Source organism: Mustela nivalis (assembly GCF_964662115.1).
Source record: "Mustela nivalis genome assembly, chromosome: X".
Taxonomy (NCBI): Eukaryota; Metazoa; Chordata; class Mammalia; order Carnivora; family Mustelidae; genus Mustela; species Mustela nivalis.
The window spans coordinates 64,758,921-64,779,287 of NC_139040.1; the positions used below are offsets into that span (position 1 = coordinate 64,758,921).

General features: G+C 39.6%; 1 protein-coding gene across 7 annotated transcripts in view; it reads left to right on the top strand.

The window, feature by feature from the left end:
• The first annotated feature begins 9,751 nt into the window (after window positions 1-9,751).
• ZDHHC15 (zDHHC palmitoyltransferase 15) overlaps window positions 9,752-20,367 on the top strand; it is a 1,212,570-nt gene continuing 1,201,954 nt past the window's right edge. For 5 of the 7 annotated variants that reach the window (XM_082716046.1, XM_082716047.1, XM_082716045.1 and 2 more), the window contains exon 1: window positions 9,765-10,142. In XM_082716046.1, coding sequence (XP_082572172.1) covers window positions 10,007-10,142 — 136 coding nt within the window. In that variant the 5' untranslated portion in view covers window positions 9,765-10,006. Of the gene's footprint in view, window positions 10,143-20,367 lie in introns of all 7 variants that reach the window. The other 2 variants (XM_082716043.1, XM_082716044.1) reach the window with 2 other exon arrangements.

Below are 20,367 nucleotides of genomic sequence, written 5' to 3' on the forward strand. Positions count from 1 at the left end.
AATCTGGGGAAGGGAACGGACAACCATATCCAGGAGGAACAGAGAACTCCCTTCAAAATCAACAATAGCAGGCCAACATCAAGACATATTATAGTTACATTTTCAAAATACAGTGATAAAGAAAACATCTTAAAAGCAGCAAGACACAAGAACTCCTTAATTTATAAGAGAAGACCCATAAGGCTAGCTGGAGATTTCCCAATAGAAACTTGGCAAACCAGATGGCAGTGGGATGATAAATTCAAAGTGCCAAACAGAAAAAATCTGCAGCCAACTGTGGGAGGCAGGCCCCTGGCCAGGGCAGCCTCCGCCATTAAAAGATGGCACCTGGCTAGTTGCTAGGTTAGGATTGCCTCGTGAGACTAAGCGGAATGCCCAAAGAGGAAGTAAACAGCATTGGTTGCTAGCGAAGTTGTTCGTTTAGGTGCACAGCCTGATTCACTCCCTCCTGTACCCTGCTTGCTGATTGGTCATGTAAGCGTATATAAGTGTGTAGACTTGCGGAAATAAAGAGAGAGAAGAGAGAGAAGATGCATCCGAACCAGGGCGTCTTGTCGTCCTTGCGGGGCGAGGGCGATAAATGGCGCCGGCACCCAGGAACTAAAAAAAGGAATCTTGCAAGGTAACCCGCAGGAAAGCGGGGAGTAAAGGTCCGCAGGTAAGCGGGGACATTAGCCAGTTCAAAAGTGGGAATTCCGCGGTAAAGCGGGGAGTAAAAATAGAAAAACCTTGCAAGGGAGAAGTCCGCAGGTATGCGGGGTAAAACCACGACAAAGGTGGTGGGAAACTTGTACAAGACCGCAACAAGAAGTGGGGCGGCCTTAGAGCGGAATTTAGTGGCGAGTCTTTAACGTCTGCGTCTGTTGTCTGTGTGTTCATAATAGGGGAGGATTTGAAGAAACAGGATGCTTTAACTCTTCGCCTCAAATTTAACATAACAAAAGCACAGGCACGGGACATAGTAGTCTCCTGCAGAAATTGTGTGATCTCACTACCTGCACCGTCCTTGGGGGTTAATCCTAAGGGTTTGTTACCTAATCATATATGGCATATGGATGTCACACATGTTTCAGAATTTGGAAAGTTAAGTTATGTTCATGTCTCTGTAGATACCTGCTCTGGAATAATTTTGGCCTCAGTGCATACGAGGGAAAAATCCAGAGATGTTATTGCCCATTGCCTACAGGCTTTCTCGGCATGGGGAAAGCCACACCAATTAAAGACAGATAATGGTCCAGCCTATAGCCCACAACCCTTTAAAGCCTTCCTACAACAACCTGACATTGACTTGATACATGGAATACCCTATAACCTACAAGGACAGAGTGTTGTGGAGCATGCGCATCTTACAATAAAAAATGCGCTTTATAAACAAAAAGGGGGAATAGGGGACACCTTCAGGTCCCCTAAAGATAAGCTCAACACCATTCTCTTTATTTTGAATTTTTTAACTTTGGATAAAACGGGTAAATCAGCTGCAGACAGACATGCAAGTGATGCTGCTGCTTCCCTTAAGCCTTTAGTACTTTGGAGGGACATCCTCACAGGAAAGTGGAATGGACCAGATCCAGTGTTAGTATGGAGTAGGGGGTCTGTATGTGTTTTTCCACAGGAAAAGGAGGCTCCAATTTGGATCCCCGAGCAGCTGGTGCGTGCAGCCTTGCCTCCAAACACCAGTCATGATGCTGAAGATGCTGATGATAATTCTAGGGATGCTACACCTCCTGCGGCAGACTCAAGCCAGAGAGCTGTGAGCAGTGGTTAAAGCATGGCCATATCCTTTACCAGTAACTAACTCTTCTCTCATATTCCCTCCTCTCCCTTTGATGCATGGCAGGTCTGTAACCGCTAGGAGCATATACTGATATCTCAGCAGTGCCCATGTTAAATGGTGGCAAATTCCTCAACTGTTCTTATAAACAAAATGACTCTAGTACCTTTGAGACAACAGTTAATGTGTCTTGTCCCAATAATATTACTTATCAGCCCACTCCCATATGGGTCTCTCCACCATTCCTTTTCCTCATAACAAATGCTAGCGAGCTGAATGATATGTTGAATTGCACTAAGAATTTGCTATCTTGAATGTCACGGCCTTCAAGCTGGCTGTGATTATGTGTATCCCTACCCATGTTCCTATCCCAGTTTCCATTCCAGAGGACAAGTTACCGGTGGTGCTATCCAGAAAGAAGAGAGATTTTGGTATCACAGCCACCGTTGTGACAGCATTGGCTATATCTACAGCAGCTGCCACGGCAGCACCAGTCTCGCTTGCTGCAACTATACCCACTGCGGAAGCTGTGAACACCCTTGCAGAAGGAACGGCGGCTGCCCTTCAAACAAGACTCAGATCAATACACATCTGCAAGCAGGAATCCTGATAGTCAACCAGAGAGTGGATTTGGTTCAAGAACAAGTGGACATATGGGGGGCCCTATTGGGACTGGGATGTATAGTACCCTTCTCAGCGATTTGTGTAACTCCCATAGCCTATACTAATATGAGTGACTTACAGAATGTCTCCCGACAGCTCTCCCAATACTTGCGGGGGAATTAGTCCGCATAATTCCAAAACTATACTCAGCACCTGCTACTAAGCATAACAAGGATAAATAACACCAGAGGTGAGCTTGCAACCCTCCCAGAGATAATCAAAACATTGCAAGATGTGTTAACCTTTAAGAAACAATGGGCTAGCGTAATTGGTCTGACAATCCTCGTAGTGGGCTTGATTCTGCAAATTTGGAGGTGGCAGCAACCTAGGCAACAGCAAGCCATGGTGCAGGCCTTGTTAGCCATCGAGGCTGGAACATCCCCCCAAGTGTGGCTAAGTATGCTGGATCGGTAGTCAACGACGGGTAAGGTTGGTGGAGGAAATATACCAACCTAAGACAGGACGCAGATCATTGATATCTGCCGTCTGATGACGGGTAAGGATATTCCCCGCCACTGACAACCTAAGACAGGCACGATCCCTGCCATAAAAGAAAAAAGGGGGAGATATCGGAGGCAGGCCCCTGGCCAGGGCAGCCTCCGCCATTAAAAGATGGCGCCTGGCTAGTTGCCAGGTTAGGATTGCCTCGTGAGACTAAGCGGAATGCCCAAAGAGGAAGTAAACAGCATTGGTTGCTAGCGAAGTTGTTTGTTTAGGTGCACAGCCTGATTCACTCCCTCCTGTACCCTGCTCGCTGATTGGTCATGTAAGCATATATAAGTGTGTAGACTTGCGGAAATAAAGAGAGAGAAGAGAGAGAAGATGCATCCGAACCAGGGAGTCTTGTCGTCCTTGCGGGGCGAGGGCGATAGCCAACAATACTCTATCCACCAAGGTTGTTATTCAGAATAAATGAGAGATAAGGAGTTTCCCAGAGAAGAAAAAACTATAGGAGTTTGTGACCACTAAAGCAGTCCAGCAAAAGATATTAAAGAGGACTCTCTGAGGGCAAAGGAGAGACCAACAGCAACAAAGACAAGAAAGGATCAAAGAAAATCTCCAGAAACAATTACAAAAGAAGTAATGAAATGAAAATAAATATATATCTATCAATAATTACTTCGAATGTAAGTGGACCAAGCACTCCAATAAAAAAAACATAGGGTTGGTACCTGGGTGGTGTAGTTGGCTGAGTGTCGAACTCATGATTTCAGCTTGGGTCATAATCTTGGGGTCCTGAGATCGAGCTCTGCATTGGGCTCCATGCACAGTGCAGAGTCTCCTTGGAATTGTCTCTCCCTTATCCCTCTGCTCCTCCCCGCTGATCTCTCTCTCTCTCTCTCTCTCTCTCAAATAAAAGAATAAATCTTTAAAATATATATATATATAGGGTGTCAGAATGGATAAAAAACAAGATCCACCCACATGCTGACTACAAAAGACTCACTGTTGACCTAAAGATATCTTCAGAATGAAAGTGAGGGGGATGGAGAAACATTTATCACTCAGAAGAATTTAAAAAGAAATCCAGAAGCAGTATTATATTGAACAAACTAGACTGTAAAACAAAGGCTGCAAAAAGAGACAAAAAGGGCACTATATACTCATAAAGGGAAAATGCAAGAAAATGATATAACAATTGTAAATATGCACCCCATATGGGAGTGCCCAAATATATAAAATAATTAATAACAAACATAAAGGAACTTATTGAAAATAATACAATAATAGTAGGGGAATATAACACCCCATGTATGTTAATGGATAGATCAACTACACAGAAAATGAAAAAGAAAAAAAAATGGCTTTCAATGACATCCTGGATGAGATGGACTTAATAGATATATTCAGAACACTCCAGACTAAAATAGAAAAATACACATTCTTTCAAGTGCACATGGAAATTTCTGAATAATAGATCACATGTTTGTCAAATGGTTTTGATACACCCATTGAAATAATCATATGGTTATTGTCCTTTCTATTATTAGTGTGGTATATCATGTTTATTGATTTGCAAATATTGAACCACCCTTGTATCCCAGGAATAAATCTCACTTGATTGTGGTGAATGATTTTTTTTAAAATCTATTGTTCTTTTAAAGGCCATCTGTGAAAAACCCACAGCTAATATCATACTCAATGGAGAACAACTGAGAGCTTTTCCTCTACAGTCAGGAAGAAGACAGGGATGTCCACTCTCAACACAGTTATTTAACAGTACTGAAAGTCCTAGCCACAGCAATCAGACAACAGAATGCAACAAAAGACATCCAAATCTGCAAGGAAGAAGTCAAACTTCCACTATTTGCAAATGATTGATTTGATACTTTATATTGAAAACACAAAGGACTCCACCAATAAACTGTTAGAACTGATACACAAATTCAGTAAAGTCACAGGGTACAAAATCAATGTACAGAAATATGTTGCAGTTTTCTATAGCAATAATGGAGCAGCAGTGAGAGTAAATAATGAATCAATCCCATTTACAATTACAACAAAAACAGTAAGATACCTAGGATTAAACCTAACCAAAAGGTAAGACACCTGTACTCTGAAAACTAGAAAACTCTGATGAAAGAAATTGAAGATGTCACAAAGAAATGGAAAGGTATTCCATGCTCATGGATCAGAAGAACAAATATCTTAGAATGTCTATACTACCCAAAGCAATCTACACGTTTAATGCAATCCTTACCAAAATACCACTAGCATTTTTCACAGAAATAGAAAAAACCGTCCTAAAATTTGTATGGAACCAGAAAAGACTCAGAATAGACAAAGCAACCTTGAAAAAAAAAAAAAGCAAAGCTGGAGGCTTCACAATTCCAAACTTGAAGTTATATTACAAAGCTGTACTAATCAAAACAGTATTGTACTGGCACAAAAGCAGACACATAAAACAAAAGAACAGAAGAGAAAACCTAAAAATGAACCCACAATTATACGGTCAGCTAATTTTTGACAAAGCAGGAAAGAATATCCATTGGATAAAGCACAGTCTCTTTTCAACAAAGGGTGCTCAGAAAACCAGACAGCAACATGCAGAAGAATGAAACTGGACCACTCTTTCTTTTACCATACAGAAAAATAAATTGAAAATGCATTAAAGATCTAAATGTAAGACCAGAAACCATAAAACCCTACAGGAGAACATAGGCAGTAACTTCTTTAACATTGGCTGTAGAAACTTCTTTCTAGATATGTCTCCTGAGGGAAAGGAAACAAAAGCAAAAATAAACTATTGGGACTTTATCAAAATAAAACTACGGGAATGGGAGAAGATATTTGTGATGGCATATGTGATAAATGGTTAGTAATTCAAATATATAAAGAATTTATGTATAACCCCCAAAATAAATTATCCAATTAAAAATGGGCAGAAGACATAGACATTTTTCCAAAGAAGACAGCCAGATGGCCAACAGACACATGAAAAGATGTTCAACATCCCTGATTATAAGGGAAATGGAAATCAAAACTACACTGAGCTATCACCTCACACCTGTCAGAATGGCTAAAATCAATAGCACAAGAACAAAAGGACAACACTGAAAGGGAAATCCTCTTGTGCTGTTGGTGGGAATGCAAACTGGTACAGCCACACTGGAAAACAGTAGGGAGGTTCCTCAAAAAGTTGAAAATAGAACTACCCTAAGATCCAGCAGTTACCCTACTAGGTGTTTACCCAAAGACTACAATACTAAGTGAAAGGGAGACATGCACCCTAACGTTTTTAGCAGCATTATCCATAATAGCTAAATTGCAGAAACAGCACAAGTGTCCATCAACTGATGAATGGATAAAGAAGATTGTATATATTTGTGGTGTGTATATATATATATATATATGCACCACATACACATATAATGAAGTATTATTCAGCTATAAAAAATGAAATCTTGCCATTTGCAATGACATGTATGGAACCAGAATATCATGCAAAGGGAAATAAGTCCATCAGAAAATGTCAGACACCCTATGGTTTCATTCATATGTAGAATTTAAGAAACAAAACAAATGAGCAAAGGAAAAAAAAAGAGAGAGAAACAGAGAGACAAACTACAAAACAGACTCTTAACTACAGAAAACAAACTGATTGTTACCAAAATGGAGTTGGGTGGGTGGAATGGTTAAATAGGTGATGGGGATTAAGGAGTGTGCTTGTTATGATGAGCACCTAGTGTTGTATGGAACTGTTGAATCACTACATTGTATACCTGAAACTAATATTACACTATATGTTAAGTAATTGGAATGTAAATAAAACTTCGAAAAATGTACACCTTACATTTACACAATGTTGTATGTAAAATAAATCTCAATAAAAATATTTATCAAAAAATGGTACCTGTTAGCTGCATAAAAACAGATACATAGATGAGTGGAACAGAGTAGAGAGCCCAGATATGGACCTTCAACTCTATGGTCAAACAATCTTCGACAAAGCAGGAAAAAACATACAGTAGAAAAAAGACAATCTCTTCAATAAATGGTGTTGGGAAAATTGGACAGCTATATGTAGAAGAAAGAAACTCGACCATTCTCTTACACCGTACACAAAGATAAACTCAAAATGGATAAAAGACCTCAACGTGAGACAGGAATCCATCAGAATCCTAGAGGAGAACATAGGCAGGAACCTCTTCGATATCAGCCACAGCAACTTCTTTCAAGATATGTCTCCAAAGGCAAAGGAAACAAAAGCGAAAATGCATTTTTTGGGACTTCTTCAAGATCAAAAGCTTCTGCACAGCAAAGCAAACAGTCAACAAAACAAAGAGGCAACCCACGGAATGGGAGAAGATATTTGCAAATGACAGTACAGAGAAAAGGCTAATACCCAGGCTCTATAAAGAACTTCTCAAACTCAACACACACAGAACAGATAATCATGTCAAAAAATGGGCAGAAGCCATGAACAGACACTTCTCCAATGAAGACATACAAATGGCTATCAGACATATGACAAAATGTTCAACATCACTAGCCATCAGGGAGATTCAAATTAAAACCACATTGAGATACCACCTTACACCAGTTATAATGGTCAAAATTAGCAAGACAGGAAACAATGTCTGTTGGAGTGGATGTGGAGAAAGGGGAACCCTCTTACACTGTTGGTGGCAATCCAAGTTAGTGAAGCCAATTTGGAGAACAGTGTGGAGATTCCTTAAGAAATTGAAAATAGAGGTTCCCTATGACCCTGCAATTGCACTATTGGGAATTTACCCCAAAGATACAGATGCAGTGAAAAGAAGGGCCATCTGTACCCCAGTGTTCATAGCAGCAATGGCCACGGTTGCCAAACTGTGGAAAGAACCAAGATGCCCTTCAGCAGAGGAATGGATAAAGAAGATGTAGTCCATATACACTATGGAATATTATGCCTCCATCAGAAAGGATGAATACCCAACCTTTGTAGCAACATGGACGGGACTGGAAGGGATTATGCTGAGTGAAATCAGTCAAGCAGAGAGAGTCAATTATCATATGGTTTCACTTATTTGTGGAGCATAAGAAATAACATGGAGGACATGGGGAGCTGGAGAGGAGAAGGGAGTTGAGGGAAATTGGAAGGGGAGATGAACCATGAGAGACTATGGACTCTGAAAAAAAAATCTGAGGGTTTTGAAGGGCGGGGGGGGCAGGGGCTGGGAGGTTGGGGGAGCCAGGTGGTGGGTATTAAGGAGGGCACGTATTGCATGGAGCACTGGGTGTGGTGCATAAACAATGAATTCTGTTACACTGAAAGGAAATTAAATAAAAAAATTTAAAAATGGTACCTATGAGATAACAGATGCATTGATTAGCTTGATTGTCATAATCATTTCATCGTCTATATACCTACCAAATGATCACATTATACACCCTAAATATATGCAATTTTTATTTGTCAACTATACCTCAATAATGATGGAAAATAATATTTAAATATTTATGTCTGAACCTTCGGACTCAAATAATCAATTGACTTATTAAGATAAATACTGCAACCGAAATGAGTCTGTGTTTCACTACATCATTAATTTAGTAGTATCAACCATGAAATTGTCTGAAAAGAAACAAGAAAGCTCTTATTGCTTCAGGAAATCACAGCATATATAACCATAAAGAATAGAGCACAACCCTGTTGAAATCCTTGTTCCCACTACAGAATGTGAATAAGGCATGGTCTCAGCAAAATCACAAATTTCTCCATGTCATAGACTTTTAGAAATCATTCAACAGTGAGTTTCAAATCCATAAGTGTCAAAATCTTACTATACTTCCATTATTATGCTTATGTCATTGAACACCTGAAGAGAAGATGAGCTTCATGGGAACAGGCCTCCTGTTTATTCATTCTTTTTATACCAAAGTTGACCTACACAAAGCAACCATCCCAAAGCATTTGTTGAATTAAATTGCTTGCTAACTGGGCTTCCAGACCGTCCTCCTCTCCCAAATCCTGCCAGTTCTTTCACAAAAATACATCTCCGCTAATGTCATTCCATTGCCCAAACCTTTAATGGCTGTTCATAGTAACCTGCTTTATAGGATTATGTTCACACACCCTGGCAGGGCGTATAAGGACCCTCACACTGTTCCCTCAGCCTCTATTCCCAGTCTCAGTCCAGCCTCTCATCTTCACACACCCTCTCCAGCTATATTAGTTGTTCCTTGGACACTTTTGGATTTTTATGACTCTATGCTTTTGCAAACGTTACTTCCTCTATCTGAAAGATCCTTCCCCTCTCGTCTGACTAGCAAACATTTGCTATTAAAGCTGTTTAAATATTACTACCTTTGCATCTTTCCCTGACCCCTGACAGAATTAAAGTTCCCTTCGTTCGTTTTTCCATACCAAAATGGACGAAGCTAAACTCAGGGGTAAGGGAGGAGGAGAAGGAAGGAGAGAGCGTCCTGTGAACTGACTTACCTAAGCAGTGATTGCGGCACTACGCGTTAAGCACATTGTTCAAGCGGCAGTGGGAGGATGGGGTTGGTTAACCTTTCAGTCTTGAGAGGCTATGGCTGGCATCTTTCGTACAGCGTGTACGTGTGCTCCCGCGTTTGTGTTGGGGGGGGGCAGAGAGACCAAAAACAAAACAAACAAACAAACAACAACAACAAAACCCAACAACAACAACAAAACCAGAAAGAGATCAGAAAGGAGATGGGGGGGTGGGGGGACGCAGTGCAGTAAAAGCGGATGGGCGGACCCAAATTTCTTGCGCTTCACCGTTTTGCAGAGGTCTAGCTCTGCCTGTAGCGCTGTGGCAAGGGTGTGGAAGAGGAGGAAAGGGGAGGGGCTGCATTCCCTCCCAGCGTGCCCAGCCTCGACTGCCGGGCGGATCACCTTCCGCTCCAACAAGGCCAGTTCCTCCTCGCCAAGACTCACGCCCATCGTGCCAGGCAGGGCGCGCTCTGCCCCGCAGCCTTACAGGTGGTATCTGCTCCTAGAGACGGTTCCCGCCAGGCTAGGCAGTGGAGCGCCGCACAGCGTGCCTCCCTGCCTCCCAGCTATCTGCCGGGCAGTTCAGACTCAGCGCTGGCAGGCCTGCTCGGTCGATCTTCGATCCAAAGATGCGGCGGAGCTGGAAGATGGCTCTGTCCGGGGGGCTACGGTGCTGCCGCCGAGTACTTTCCTGGGTGCCAGTGCTCGTTATTGTCCTCGTTGTGCTTTGGTCCTACTATGCCTACGTCTTTGAACTCTGCCTGGGTAAGTGGAGCTGGGCACCTACGGTGGGGAAATTATGCTCCAGCATAATTGTCTGTTGTACCCTCCACACTGGCGTCTCCCTCCCCTTGTTCTTAGCCCTCACGCTGCAGGGATTTTTTTTTTTTTTTTGAGGGGAGGGGGTTGTTTGTTCTTAGCTCTCGGGAGAACTCCTCGTCTTCAGCCTTGACCTCTCACAGTATTTCTTCAGTCTTCCCACGAGTGTCCCAGCATGTTGCCATCGCTTCCCACTGAGGGTTTTTTCCCTTATTCCCTGGCCATACCCACAAGAATCTCCTGGCACTTTCCACTAGAGCCCCCTTTTCTCATACAGGACAACCACTTGTGCCTGGTGTTCTCGTTCTGGGGGCTCCCACCCTACAGAATTGAGAAAAAACACCCTGTATCGTTAAACTGCTTGCACTATGAATACCACCAAAGTATCCAACTAGGAGCCCCACATTTTCGCATTCCTTCCTACTAAGGAAGCCCAAAACATTTCCTGTACTCTGTTACTAGCACTCTTTTTTCCAACACTGGAATTCATCCTTTTTCCATGATCCTCTCACACTGGCTGAAGTGCTTCACAGCTTCTCCCACTTAAGACCCCACAGTATGCCTTGTTTTATCCCACTGTCTCCCCTTTTCACAAAATGAAAATGGCCCTTTTATTCTCTTTCCCTGGGGGTTTTACCATTTTGTCATCTTCTCCAGTGGAATGAGAGTCCTACAATACAACTTGTCCTGTCCTCTCACATTAAAGCCCCTGATTTTATCAGAATAAAAGGGGTTCCTTTTAGTCTTCTGCTCTCCTGTTTTGAGGAGCATTCACTCTTTTCCATTAGGGTCCTCACATTATTTTCTCACATCTCATACTAGGCACCCTGCTTTTATCACAATATAGTCATGCCTGTCCACTCTCTTCTCATATTAGTGTCCTCTTTACCTTCCCATAAGACTTTCCACAACATCTCATACAGCCCCCCAAGGGCCACTACTTTTCTAATGATACTCCCCCCTTGTTATCTTTTTTGAAAACTACTCCCCACCTCCTGCAGTTCTCTTTTATTGTTAGCCCCACATTTTGCCATCCTCTTTCTCTAAATTATTATTATTATTTTATCTTATTTCCCTCTAGGGTTGTCTTTCCCCTGTCTTCTCAAACTAGGAAAACACCATCCTTTTCTACTGGGATTTCTAATATATCCTTCCCAGTCCATGGGAGCCTCATGTCTTGTCCTGTTTTATTAGACCATCCCTTTTATAAATCTAGAATTCCTCTTGTACCCTGTCCTGTCACATTATAGAGCATTCCATCCCCTTATCTAGAAAATGGTTCCCACATCATATCTTGTGCTTTCAAACTTAGAATTCCACAGTATTTCCTGACACTTAACCACAACATCCTATCCTGTATGTTCCCCAGTTGTATCATCCCAGTCACCTATCCTTATCACTAAAGGTTTTATGGTGTTCTTACAAATTCACAATGGAGCTTTTTTAAAAAATATTTTATTTATTTATTTGAGAGAGAATGAGTGAGAGAGAACATGCGAGAGGAGAAGGTCAGAGGGAGAAGCAGACTCCCCAAGGAGCTGGGAGCCCGATGCGGGACTCGATCCTGGAAGTCCAGGATCATGACCTGAGCCAAAGGCAGCTGCTCAACCAACTGAGCCACCCAGGTGCCCTGGAGTTTTTATATTATATCCTGTCTCCTCACAACAGACCTTCTCTTTTGCTCAACTGAGATCTCCCCTTGCCTCTATCCTCTCCCACTGAAGAATTTCCATCTCTTCTCAAAGGAGATTCACTAATAGTTATTGTCAATTCAGTATAAGAAATACAACTTCTAACTTCACAACTTGTGTCCTGCAATGATCCCCATTCATTCAGTATGAAGTTCCAACTTATTTCTGGTTCCCTCACACTAGGAATCTTATTTGTCCCATTTGTCATCTATGCACTGTCAAGTCCTTCCACACTATCTTTATTTCTTTATACTAGGCTCTTAACATCTTAAAAATTATGATTAGGGTGTTGTTTTATCCAACCCCAGGACCTGACCCTTCTTACAACTTCCTTCTCTTACATATCTGACAAAATAATAGTTTACTCCACGTAGGTGGAGATTAAGTAGGGAGCCAGGAGTTAACTGTGTTTCCCAGTATAAAAATTTCTTCTAACTGTGCATGGGAGTTTGAATTTTCTATCTCTCCTTCTTAGATTTATTACTGAAAATGTACTGAGGGGCACCTGGGTGGCTCAGTGGGTTAAAGCCTCTGCCTTTGACTCAGGTCATGATCCCAGGGTCCTGGGATCGAGTCCTGGGATCAAGCCCTGCATTGGGCTCTCTGCTCGGCAGGGAGCCTGCTTCCTCCTCTCTCTCTCTGCCTACCTCTCTGCCTACTTGTGATTTCTGTCTGTCAAATAAATAAATAAAATTTTCTTAAAAAAGAAAGAAAATGTACTGAGATGTTAAAAAATAAATTCAATTAGTTGCCTTTATAGATGCAAATTTAGGCTTTTTCCTTTTTATCTCAAAGTTTATTTCAAACTTTACCTCAACAATAAACCTCAGCTTTATTGATGAGTATAAAGTGGGCTATGCAATGGTTGGGAGGTTTTACTGTTCTCAGACTTCACCACTAAGCTTTTTTGAATGATTGACTACTGGGGTAAAATTTCAGCTCCAGTATTATACTATGGGCTTTGCTTCTTAGGATCAGTGCCATTATGTAAACACTACTAAGCATATTTTAAAGTTGTGCAGTACTGACTTACATGAGCTTAGCCAAGCATTCATTTTAAAAATTAATAATAGTAATGGCTGACAATTACATAGTGCTTAATCCGTTCTAGACAATGTAAATACTGTAGATATCTTAATTTTCTCTATATTAAATTACTTAGTCCTGATAATAACCATACAAAGTAGGTACCTTTATTGTCCCCATTTTACAGATGTGCAAACTGAGGCAAATATCAAACTGGAATTAGTGAAAATAGTTGAAGCTTAGAGCTTTTAAATTTTGCTTTATTTAACATATTTGCAGATCGGTTGTTATATGCCAGGTGGTGTTTTAAATGGTGCCTGTGCACGTACACCCGCCCATGCCTCCCCCCCCCACCCGCCGACACACACAAACTCAATTCTCATAACGACCTTCTAAGGTACATTCCCATTTTAAAGACAAGAAAACTAAGGTACAGACAGATGAAAAAGGTTGCCTAGGGTCATAGAGCTAGTAAATGGCCCAACTTGGGTGGCAACCCAGGCAATATGGTTCCATAGTCCATGCTTTAACCACTATAGTGTCCTAACTCTCTGCCTTCTCTTAACAAATAGAGAAGGCAGGGCGCCTGGGTGGCTCAGTGGGTTAAGCCTCTGCCTTTGGCTCAGGTAATGGTCTCAGGGTCCTCGGATTGAGCTCCAAATCAGGCTCTCTGCTCAGTGGGGACGCTCCCACCCCCCGCCTACTTGGGCTCTGTGTCAAATAAATAAATAAAATCTTTAGAAAAAAAACAAATACAGAAGGCAAAACTTGCAACTAGTGGGCCAAATGTCGCCTGCAGATGTATTTTATTTGGTCTACACAGTGTTTTCTTAACATTTTGCATCAGTTACCATTATTTAAAAACCAGGAGAGTAAGGTAGCCTTCACTTCAAATTCTGGCCCCACCTTCATTCTGTCATCTTCATTTTACAATTTTCTGAAACCTTGGTTTCAGAGAGGTTAAATCAAATCTTCCTAAGTCACTTGTTTAAGAAATAGTGGGGAATTGGGTGTCAAGGCTGTTTAAAACCAAAACAACACAACCAAATTAACAGTTTAAATTTCAATATGACTCAAAAAGTAATATTAAGGACCTTCTTTCTAGAAATAGAACCTGATGTGTCTTTATCTGTAATTTCAGGTTAGAACTCAAGCCAAAAGTGGTATTTTTGTCTTTTAAAGTTTGAATTCTGCCACTTACTAACTAGGAGATCTGCAGCAATTTGCCTACTCTTTCTCAACCAAGGTTGCCTCACATGGTTCCTTCCTTATATGGTTGTTCATTTGTACCACAAATATTTCCTTAGCATCTACTATATGCCATTAGAGCATTGTTGTGAGAGTTAAAGAATATGATGCATCTGTATATCTTCTTTGAACAATGTCTGTTTATGTCTTTTGCCCATTTTTAAACATTTTTATTTAAATTTAATTAATTAACATAAAATATATTATTGGTTTCAGAGTTACAGACCCGTGACTCATCAGTCTTATATAATACCCAGTGCTCATTACATCACATGTCCTCCTTAATTTCCATCACCCAGTTACCCCATCTGTGCACCCCCATCCCTTCAGCAGTGCTTTTGTTTCCTATCCTTAAGAGTCTCCTATGATTTGTCTCCCTCTCTGGTTTTGTCTTCTTTTAGTTTTTATTTTTTTCTATCTTCCCCTATGATCCCATTTTGTTTCTTAAAGTCCACATACCAGTGAGATCCTATGATAATTGTCTTTCTCTGACTGACTTCTTTTGCTTAGCATAATACCCTCTAGTTCTATCCATGTCATTGCAAATAGCAAGATTCCATTCTTTTTGATGGCTGCCTAATATTCCATTGCATGTATGTATATATGTATATATATACACACTTATAAACGTGTGTATATGTACATATATACATACACATGTACATACATATGTGTACACACACACACACACACACACACACACCACATCTTCTTTATCCATTCATCTGTCAGTGGACATCTGGGCTCTTTCCAATTTGGCTATTATGGATAATGATGCTATAAACATTGGGGTGCAAATGCCCCTTGGGATCACTATATTTGTATCTTTGGAATAAATAACCAGTAGTGCAATTGCTGGGTCATAGGGTAACTCTATTTTAAACTTCTTGAGGAACCTCTGTACTCTTTTCCAAAGTGTCTGCTCCAACTTGCATTCCTACCAACAGTGTAGGAAGGTTCCCTTTTTTCACATCCTTACCAACATCTGTCATTTCCTGAGTTTTAAAAAAAATTTTAGCCATTCTGACTGGTGTGAGGTGTCGTCTCATTGTGGTTTTGATTTGTATTTCCCTGATGCCAAGGGGTATTGAGCATTTTTCATGTGTCTGTTAGCCATTTGTATGTATTCTTGGGAGAAATGTCTGTTCATGTCTTCAGACCATTTCTTGACTGGATTATTTGTTCTTTGGTTGTTGAGTTTGATAAGTTCTTTATAGATTTTGGGTACTAGTCCTTGATCTGATATGTCATTTGCAAATATTTTGTCCCATTCTGTTGGTTGTCTTTTGGTTTTGTTGACTGTTTCCTTTGCTGTGTGAAAGCTTTTGATTTTGAAGTCCCAAAGTTCATTTTTGCCTTTTCGTTCCCTTGCCTTTGGAGACATGTCTAGCAAGAAGCTGCTGCTGCAGAGGTTGAAGAGGTTGCTGCCTGTGCTCTCCTCTAGGATTTTGATGGATTGCTGTCTCACATTTAGGACATTCATCCATGTTGAGTCTATTTTTATGTATGGTAGAAGGAAATGGTCCAGTTTCATTCTTCTGCATGTGGCTGTCCAATTTTCCCGAACACTCTTTGTTGAAGAGACTGTCTTTTTTCCTCAGTTATTCTTTCCTGCTTTGTCAAAGATTAATTGAACACAGGGTTGAGGGTCCATTTCTGGATTCTTTCATTCATCTATGTCTGTTTTTGTGCTAGTATTATACTGTCTTGATGATTACAGCTTTGTAAATACAACCTGAAGTCTGGAATTGTGATGCTTCAAATTTTGATTTTCTTTTTCGACATTCTTCTAGCTATTTGGGGTCTTTTTTATTTCCGTACAACTTTTAAGATTGTTTTTTTCCAGGTCTGTGAAAAATGCTGATGGTATTTTCCATCATTCCATCCATTGGAATCATTCCATTTCATCCATTGAATGGATGATTTGTTTTGGGTCGTATAGACATTTTAACATTATTCTTCCAATCCAGGAGCATGGAATGTTTTTCTATTTCTTTGTGTCTTCCTCAATTTCTTTCATAAGTATTCCATAGTTTTCAGAGTACAGATCATTTACCTTTTCGGTTATGTTTATTCCTAGATATCTAAGGGGGTTTTGGTGTAATTGTAAATGGGATCAATTCCTTGATTTCTCTTTCTTCTGCCTTATTGTCATTATATAGAAATGCAACTGACTTCTGTGCATTGGTTTTATGCCTTACTAATTTGTGGAATTTCTGTATCAGTTCTAGAAAAATTTGGGTGGAGTCTTCTTGGTTTTCTGCATAGAGCATCATGTAGTCTGGGAAGAGAGAAGGTTTGACTTCTTCTTTGCCAATTTAGATGCCTTTAATTTCTTTTTGTTATATGATTGCTAAGGCTAGGCCTTCCAGTACTGTGTTGAACAGCAGTGGTGAGAGTGAACATCCTTGTCATATTCCTGACCTTAAGACAAAACTTTCAGTTTTTCCCCATTGAGGATGATATTCACGGTGGGGTTTCCATATATGGTTTTTATGATATTGAGGTATGCTCCTTCAATCCGTACACTACAGAGGGTTTTTTATCAAGAAAGGATTCTGTATTTTGTCAAATGCTTTTTCTGCATCTATTGAGAGGATTATAATGGTCTTGTCCTTTCTTTTGTTAATGTGGTGTATCACACTGATGGATTTGTGAATAGTGAACCACCTCTGCAGCCCAGGAGTAGATCCTATTTGGTGGTGGTGAGTAATCCTTTTAGTGTACTAGTGGATCCTATTAGCTAGTATCTTTGTAAGAATTTTTACAGCCATGTTAATCAGGGATATTGCTTGTAAATCTCCTTTTTGCTGGGCTCCTTTTTTGGTTTGGGGATCAAGGTAATGCTTCCCTTATAGAAATTTTCCTTTTTTCTTTTTTTTGAAACAGCTTCAGAAGAAAAGGTATTAATTCTTCTTTAAATGTTTTGTAGAATTCCCCTGGGAGGCCATCTGGTCCTGGACTCTTGTTTATTGGGTGATTTTTGATTACTGTTTCAATTTCTTTTTTTTTAAGATTTTATTTATTTATTTGACAGAGAGAAAGATCACAAGTAGGCAGAGAGGCAGAGAGGCGGGGCGGGGAGGGGAGGCAGTTTCCCTGCTGAGCAGAGAGCCCAATGTAGGACTTGATCCCAGGACCCTGAGATCATTACCTGAGCAGAAGGCAGAGGCTTAACCCACTGAGCCACCCAGGCGCCCCCTACTGTTTTAATTTCATAGCTGATTAGAAGTCTGTTCAGGTTTTCTGTATCTTTCTATTTAAGTTTTGGTAATTTGTATGTTTGTAGGAATGTGTCCATTTTTTCCAGATTGCCTAATTTGTTGTCATATAATTGCTCATAATATTTTCTTACAGTTGTATTTCTTCAGTGTTGGTTGTGATTTCTCCTCTTTCACTCTTGATTTTATTCATTTGGGTCCTTTCACTTTTCTTTTTGATAAATTTGGCTAAGGGTTTATCTATCTTATTAATTTGAAAGAACTAGCTCCTAGTTTCTTTGATCTGTCCTTTTTTTTTCTTTCTGTATCATTGATTTCTGCTCTAATCTTTGTTATTTCTCTTTTCCACCTGGATTTTGGCTTTATTTGCTGTTCTTTTTCCAGCTCCTTTTTGTATAAGTTTATGTTGTATATTTGAGACTTTTCTTGTTTTTTGAGAAGGGCCTTTATGGCTATTTATTTCCTGCTTAGGACCACCTTTGCTGTATCCCAAAGGTTCTGAACTATCTTGTTTTCATTTTCATTTGTTTACATGTATTTTTTTAATTGTTCTTTTATCCCTGGTTGACCCATTCATTCTTTACTAGCATGCTCCTTAACCTCCATGTGGTTTTGTTCTTTCCAATTTTTCTCATGTGATTAAGTTCAAGTTTTAAAGCACTGTGGTCTGAAAATATGCATGGTATGGTCTCAGTCTTTTTGTACCAGTTGACATCTGATTTGTGATCTATTCTGTAGGATATTTCATGTGCACTGGAGAAGAATATGTATTCTGTTGTTTTAGGATGAAATGCTCTGACTATATCTGTAAAGTCTATCTGGTCCAGTGTGTCATTTAAAGCCCTTGTTTCCCTGTTGATCTTCTGCTTAGATAATTTGTCCATTGCTGTGAGTGGGTGTTAAAATCCACTACTAGGATTGTATTATTATCAAAGTATTTTTAAAAATTTTGTTATTAATTGGTTTATACAGTTGGTTGCTCCCTAGTTAGGGACATAACTATTTAAAATTCTTAGATCTTGTTGGATAGACCCTTTTATTATGATATAGTGTCTTTCTTAATTCCCTATTTCAGTCTTTGGTTTGAAATCTAGTTTGTCTGATATAAGTATGGCTACTCCAGCTTTATTTTGATGTCCATTTGAATGATAAATTGTTCTCTACCCCCTTACTTTCAATCTGAAAGTGTCTTTGGTTATAAAAAGAGTCTCTTATACAATGCATTTCGATGGGTCTTGTTTTTCAATCCAATCTGATACCCTGTGTTTTTTGATTAGAGCTTTTTGTCCATATTCATTCATAGTAATTATTGAAAGATATGAATTTACTGTCATTTTATGACCTGTAAAGCTGTTTCTGTAGATTGTATCTGTTCCTTTCTGGTCTTTGTTACTTTTGGGCTCTCTCTCTGCTCAGAGGATCTCCTCTAATATTTCTTGCAGGGTTGGTTTAGTGTTCACAAATTCCTTTAGTTTTGTTTTTCCCAGAAACTATCTCTCCTATTCTGAATGACAGGCTTGCTGGATAAAGTATTCTTGGCTGCATAGTTTTCCCACTTAGCCAGTCCTTCCTGGCCTGGCAGGTCTCTTTGGACAGGTTTGCTTCCAGCTTTATCTTTTTACCCTTGTCGGTTAAGGATTTTTTTCCAGAGCTGCTTTCAGGATTTTCTCTTTACTTCTGAAATATTCAAGTTTCACTATTCTATGTCAAGGTGTTGACCTATTTTTATTGATTTTTGAGGGGGGTTCAGTATGCCTCCTGGACTTGAATGCCTGTTTCCTTCCCCAGATTAGGGAAGTTCTCAGTTATAATTTGTTCAAATAAACCTTCTGCCCCCCCCTTCATCTTCTGGGACCCTTATTATTTGAATATTATTTTGCTTTATGGTATCTCGCTTTCTCTCATTCTCCCTTCATGTTCTAATAGCTGTGTTTCTCTCTTTTCTCAGCTTCCTTGTTTTATATATCCCTGACTTCTATATCCCTGACTCTGTCTTCTGTCTCATTTATACTAGCTGTTAGAGCCTCCATTTTTTACTGCATCTCAGGAATTGCATTTTTAATTTCGACCTGATTAGATTTTATTTCTACAGTGAGGGATTTTCTACTGTCTTCTGTGCTTTTTTCCATCCCAGCCAGTGTCTTTATAATTTTTGTTCTGATTTCTAGTTCTGATGTCTTACTTATAACCATATTGATTAATTCCCAGAAGTGAGTACTTCTACCTGTTCTTTCTTTTGGGTTGAGTTTCTCCATCTCATCAGTATGTCCAGAAATGAATAAAAGAAAGAGAGAGAAAAAGCAAAATTAATAACAACACCAGAAAAATACAAACAAAACTAACCAGAAGAAAATGGAACCAGATCAAAAATAATAAAAAAGCCAAAAAAGAAGTAAAGCAAAATAAGACAAACTAGATCCTGGGGGATTTTGGTTTGTTTGGTTTGTTTGATAAAGGAAACTAGACCTCAAAGTAGAAAAGAGAGAAAAACTTATATATACAAAAACACAGTAAAATACAATGAAGGAAACCAAAAATTTTATATATATATTTTATATATATATGTATATATATATATATATATATATAATGTTAAGATAAACATGAAAAAGGAATTTAAAAAATAAGAAAATAGCTGGAAAAATAAAACTAAAAGACAAAAGATAATAGTAAAAATAGTATATATAGTAATAATAATAGTATATATGTATATATGCTATATATATATAAGAATAATAGTAATAGTGATTAAAAAAGTAATAAAAAATGAATGCTATATTCTGTTTCCCCCAAGTACTGAAGGATTGCCATTCTCTATGATCAGTAAACTTCATGCCAGTGAATTGTTTCTACTGTTCTTGTTGGGGGGAGGGACCTGTTACACTGATTCTCAGACGTACATGCCCAGGTAGAATTGCATTCCCCTTGCCAGAGGGTGGGCTCAGTGTAAGGGGCTGCAGATTGTACTATGCGGTGCTGTTTTCC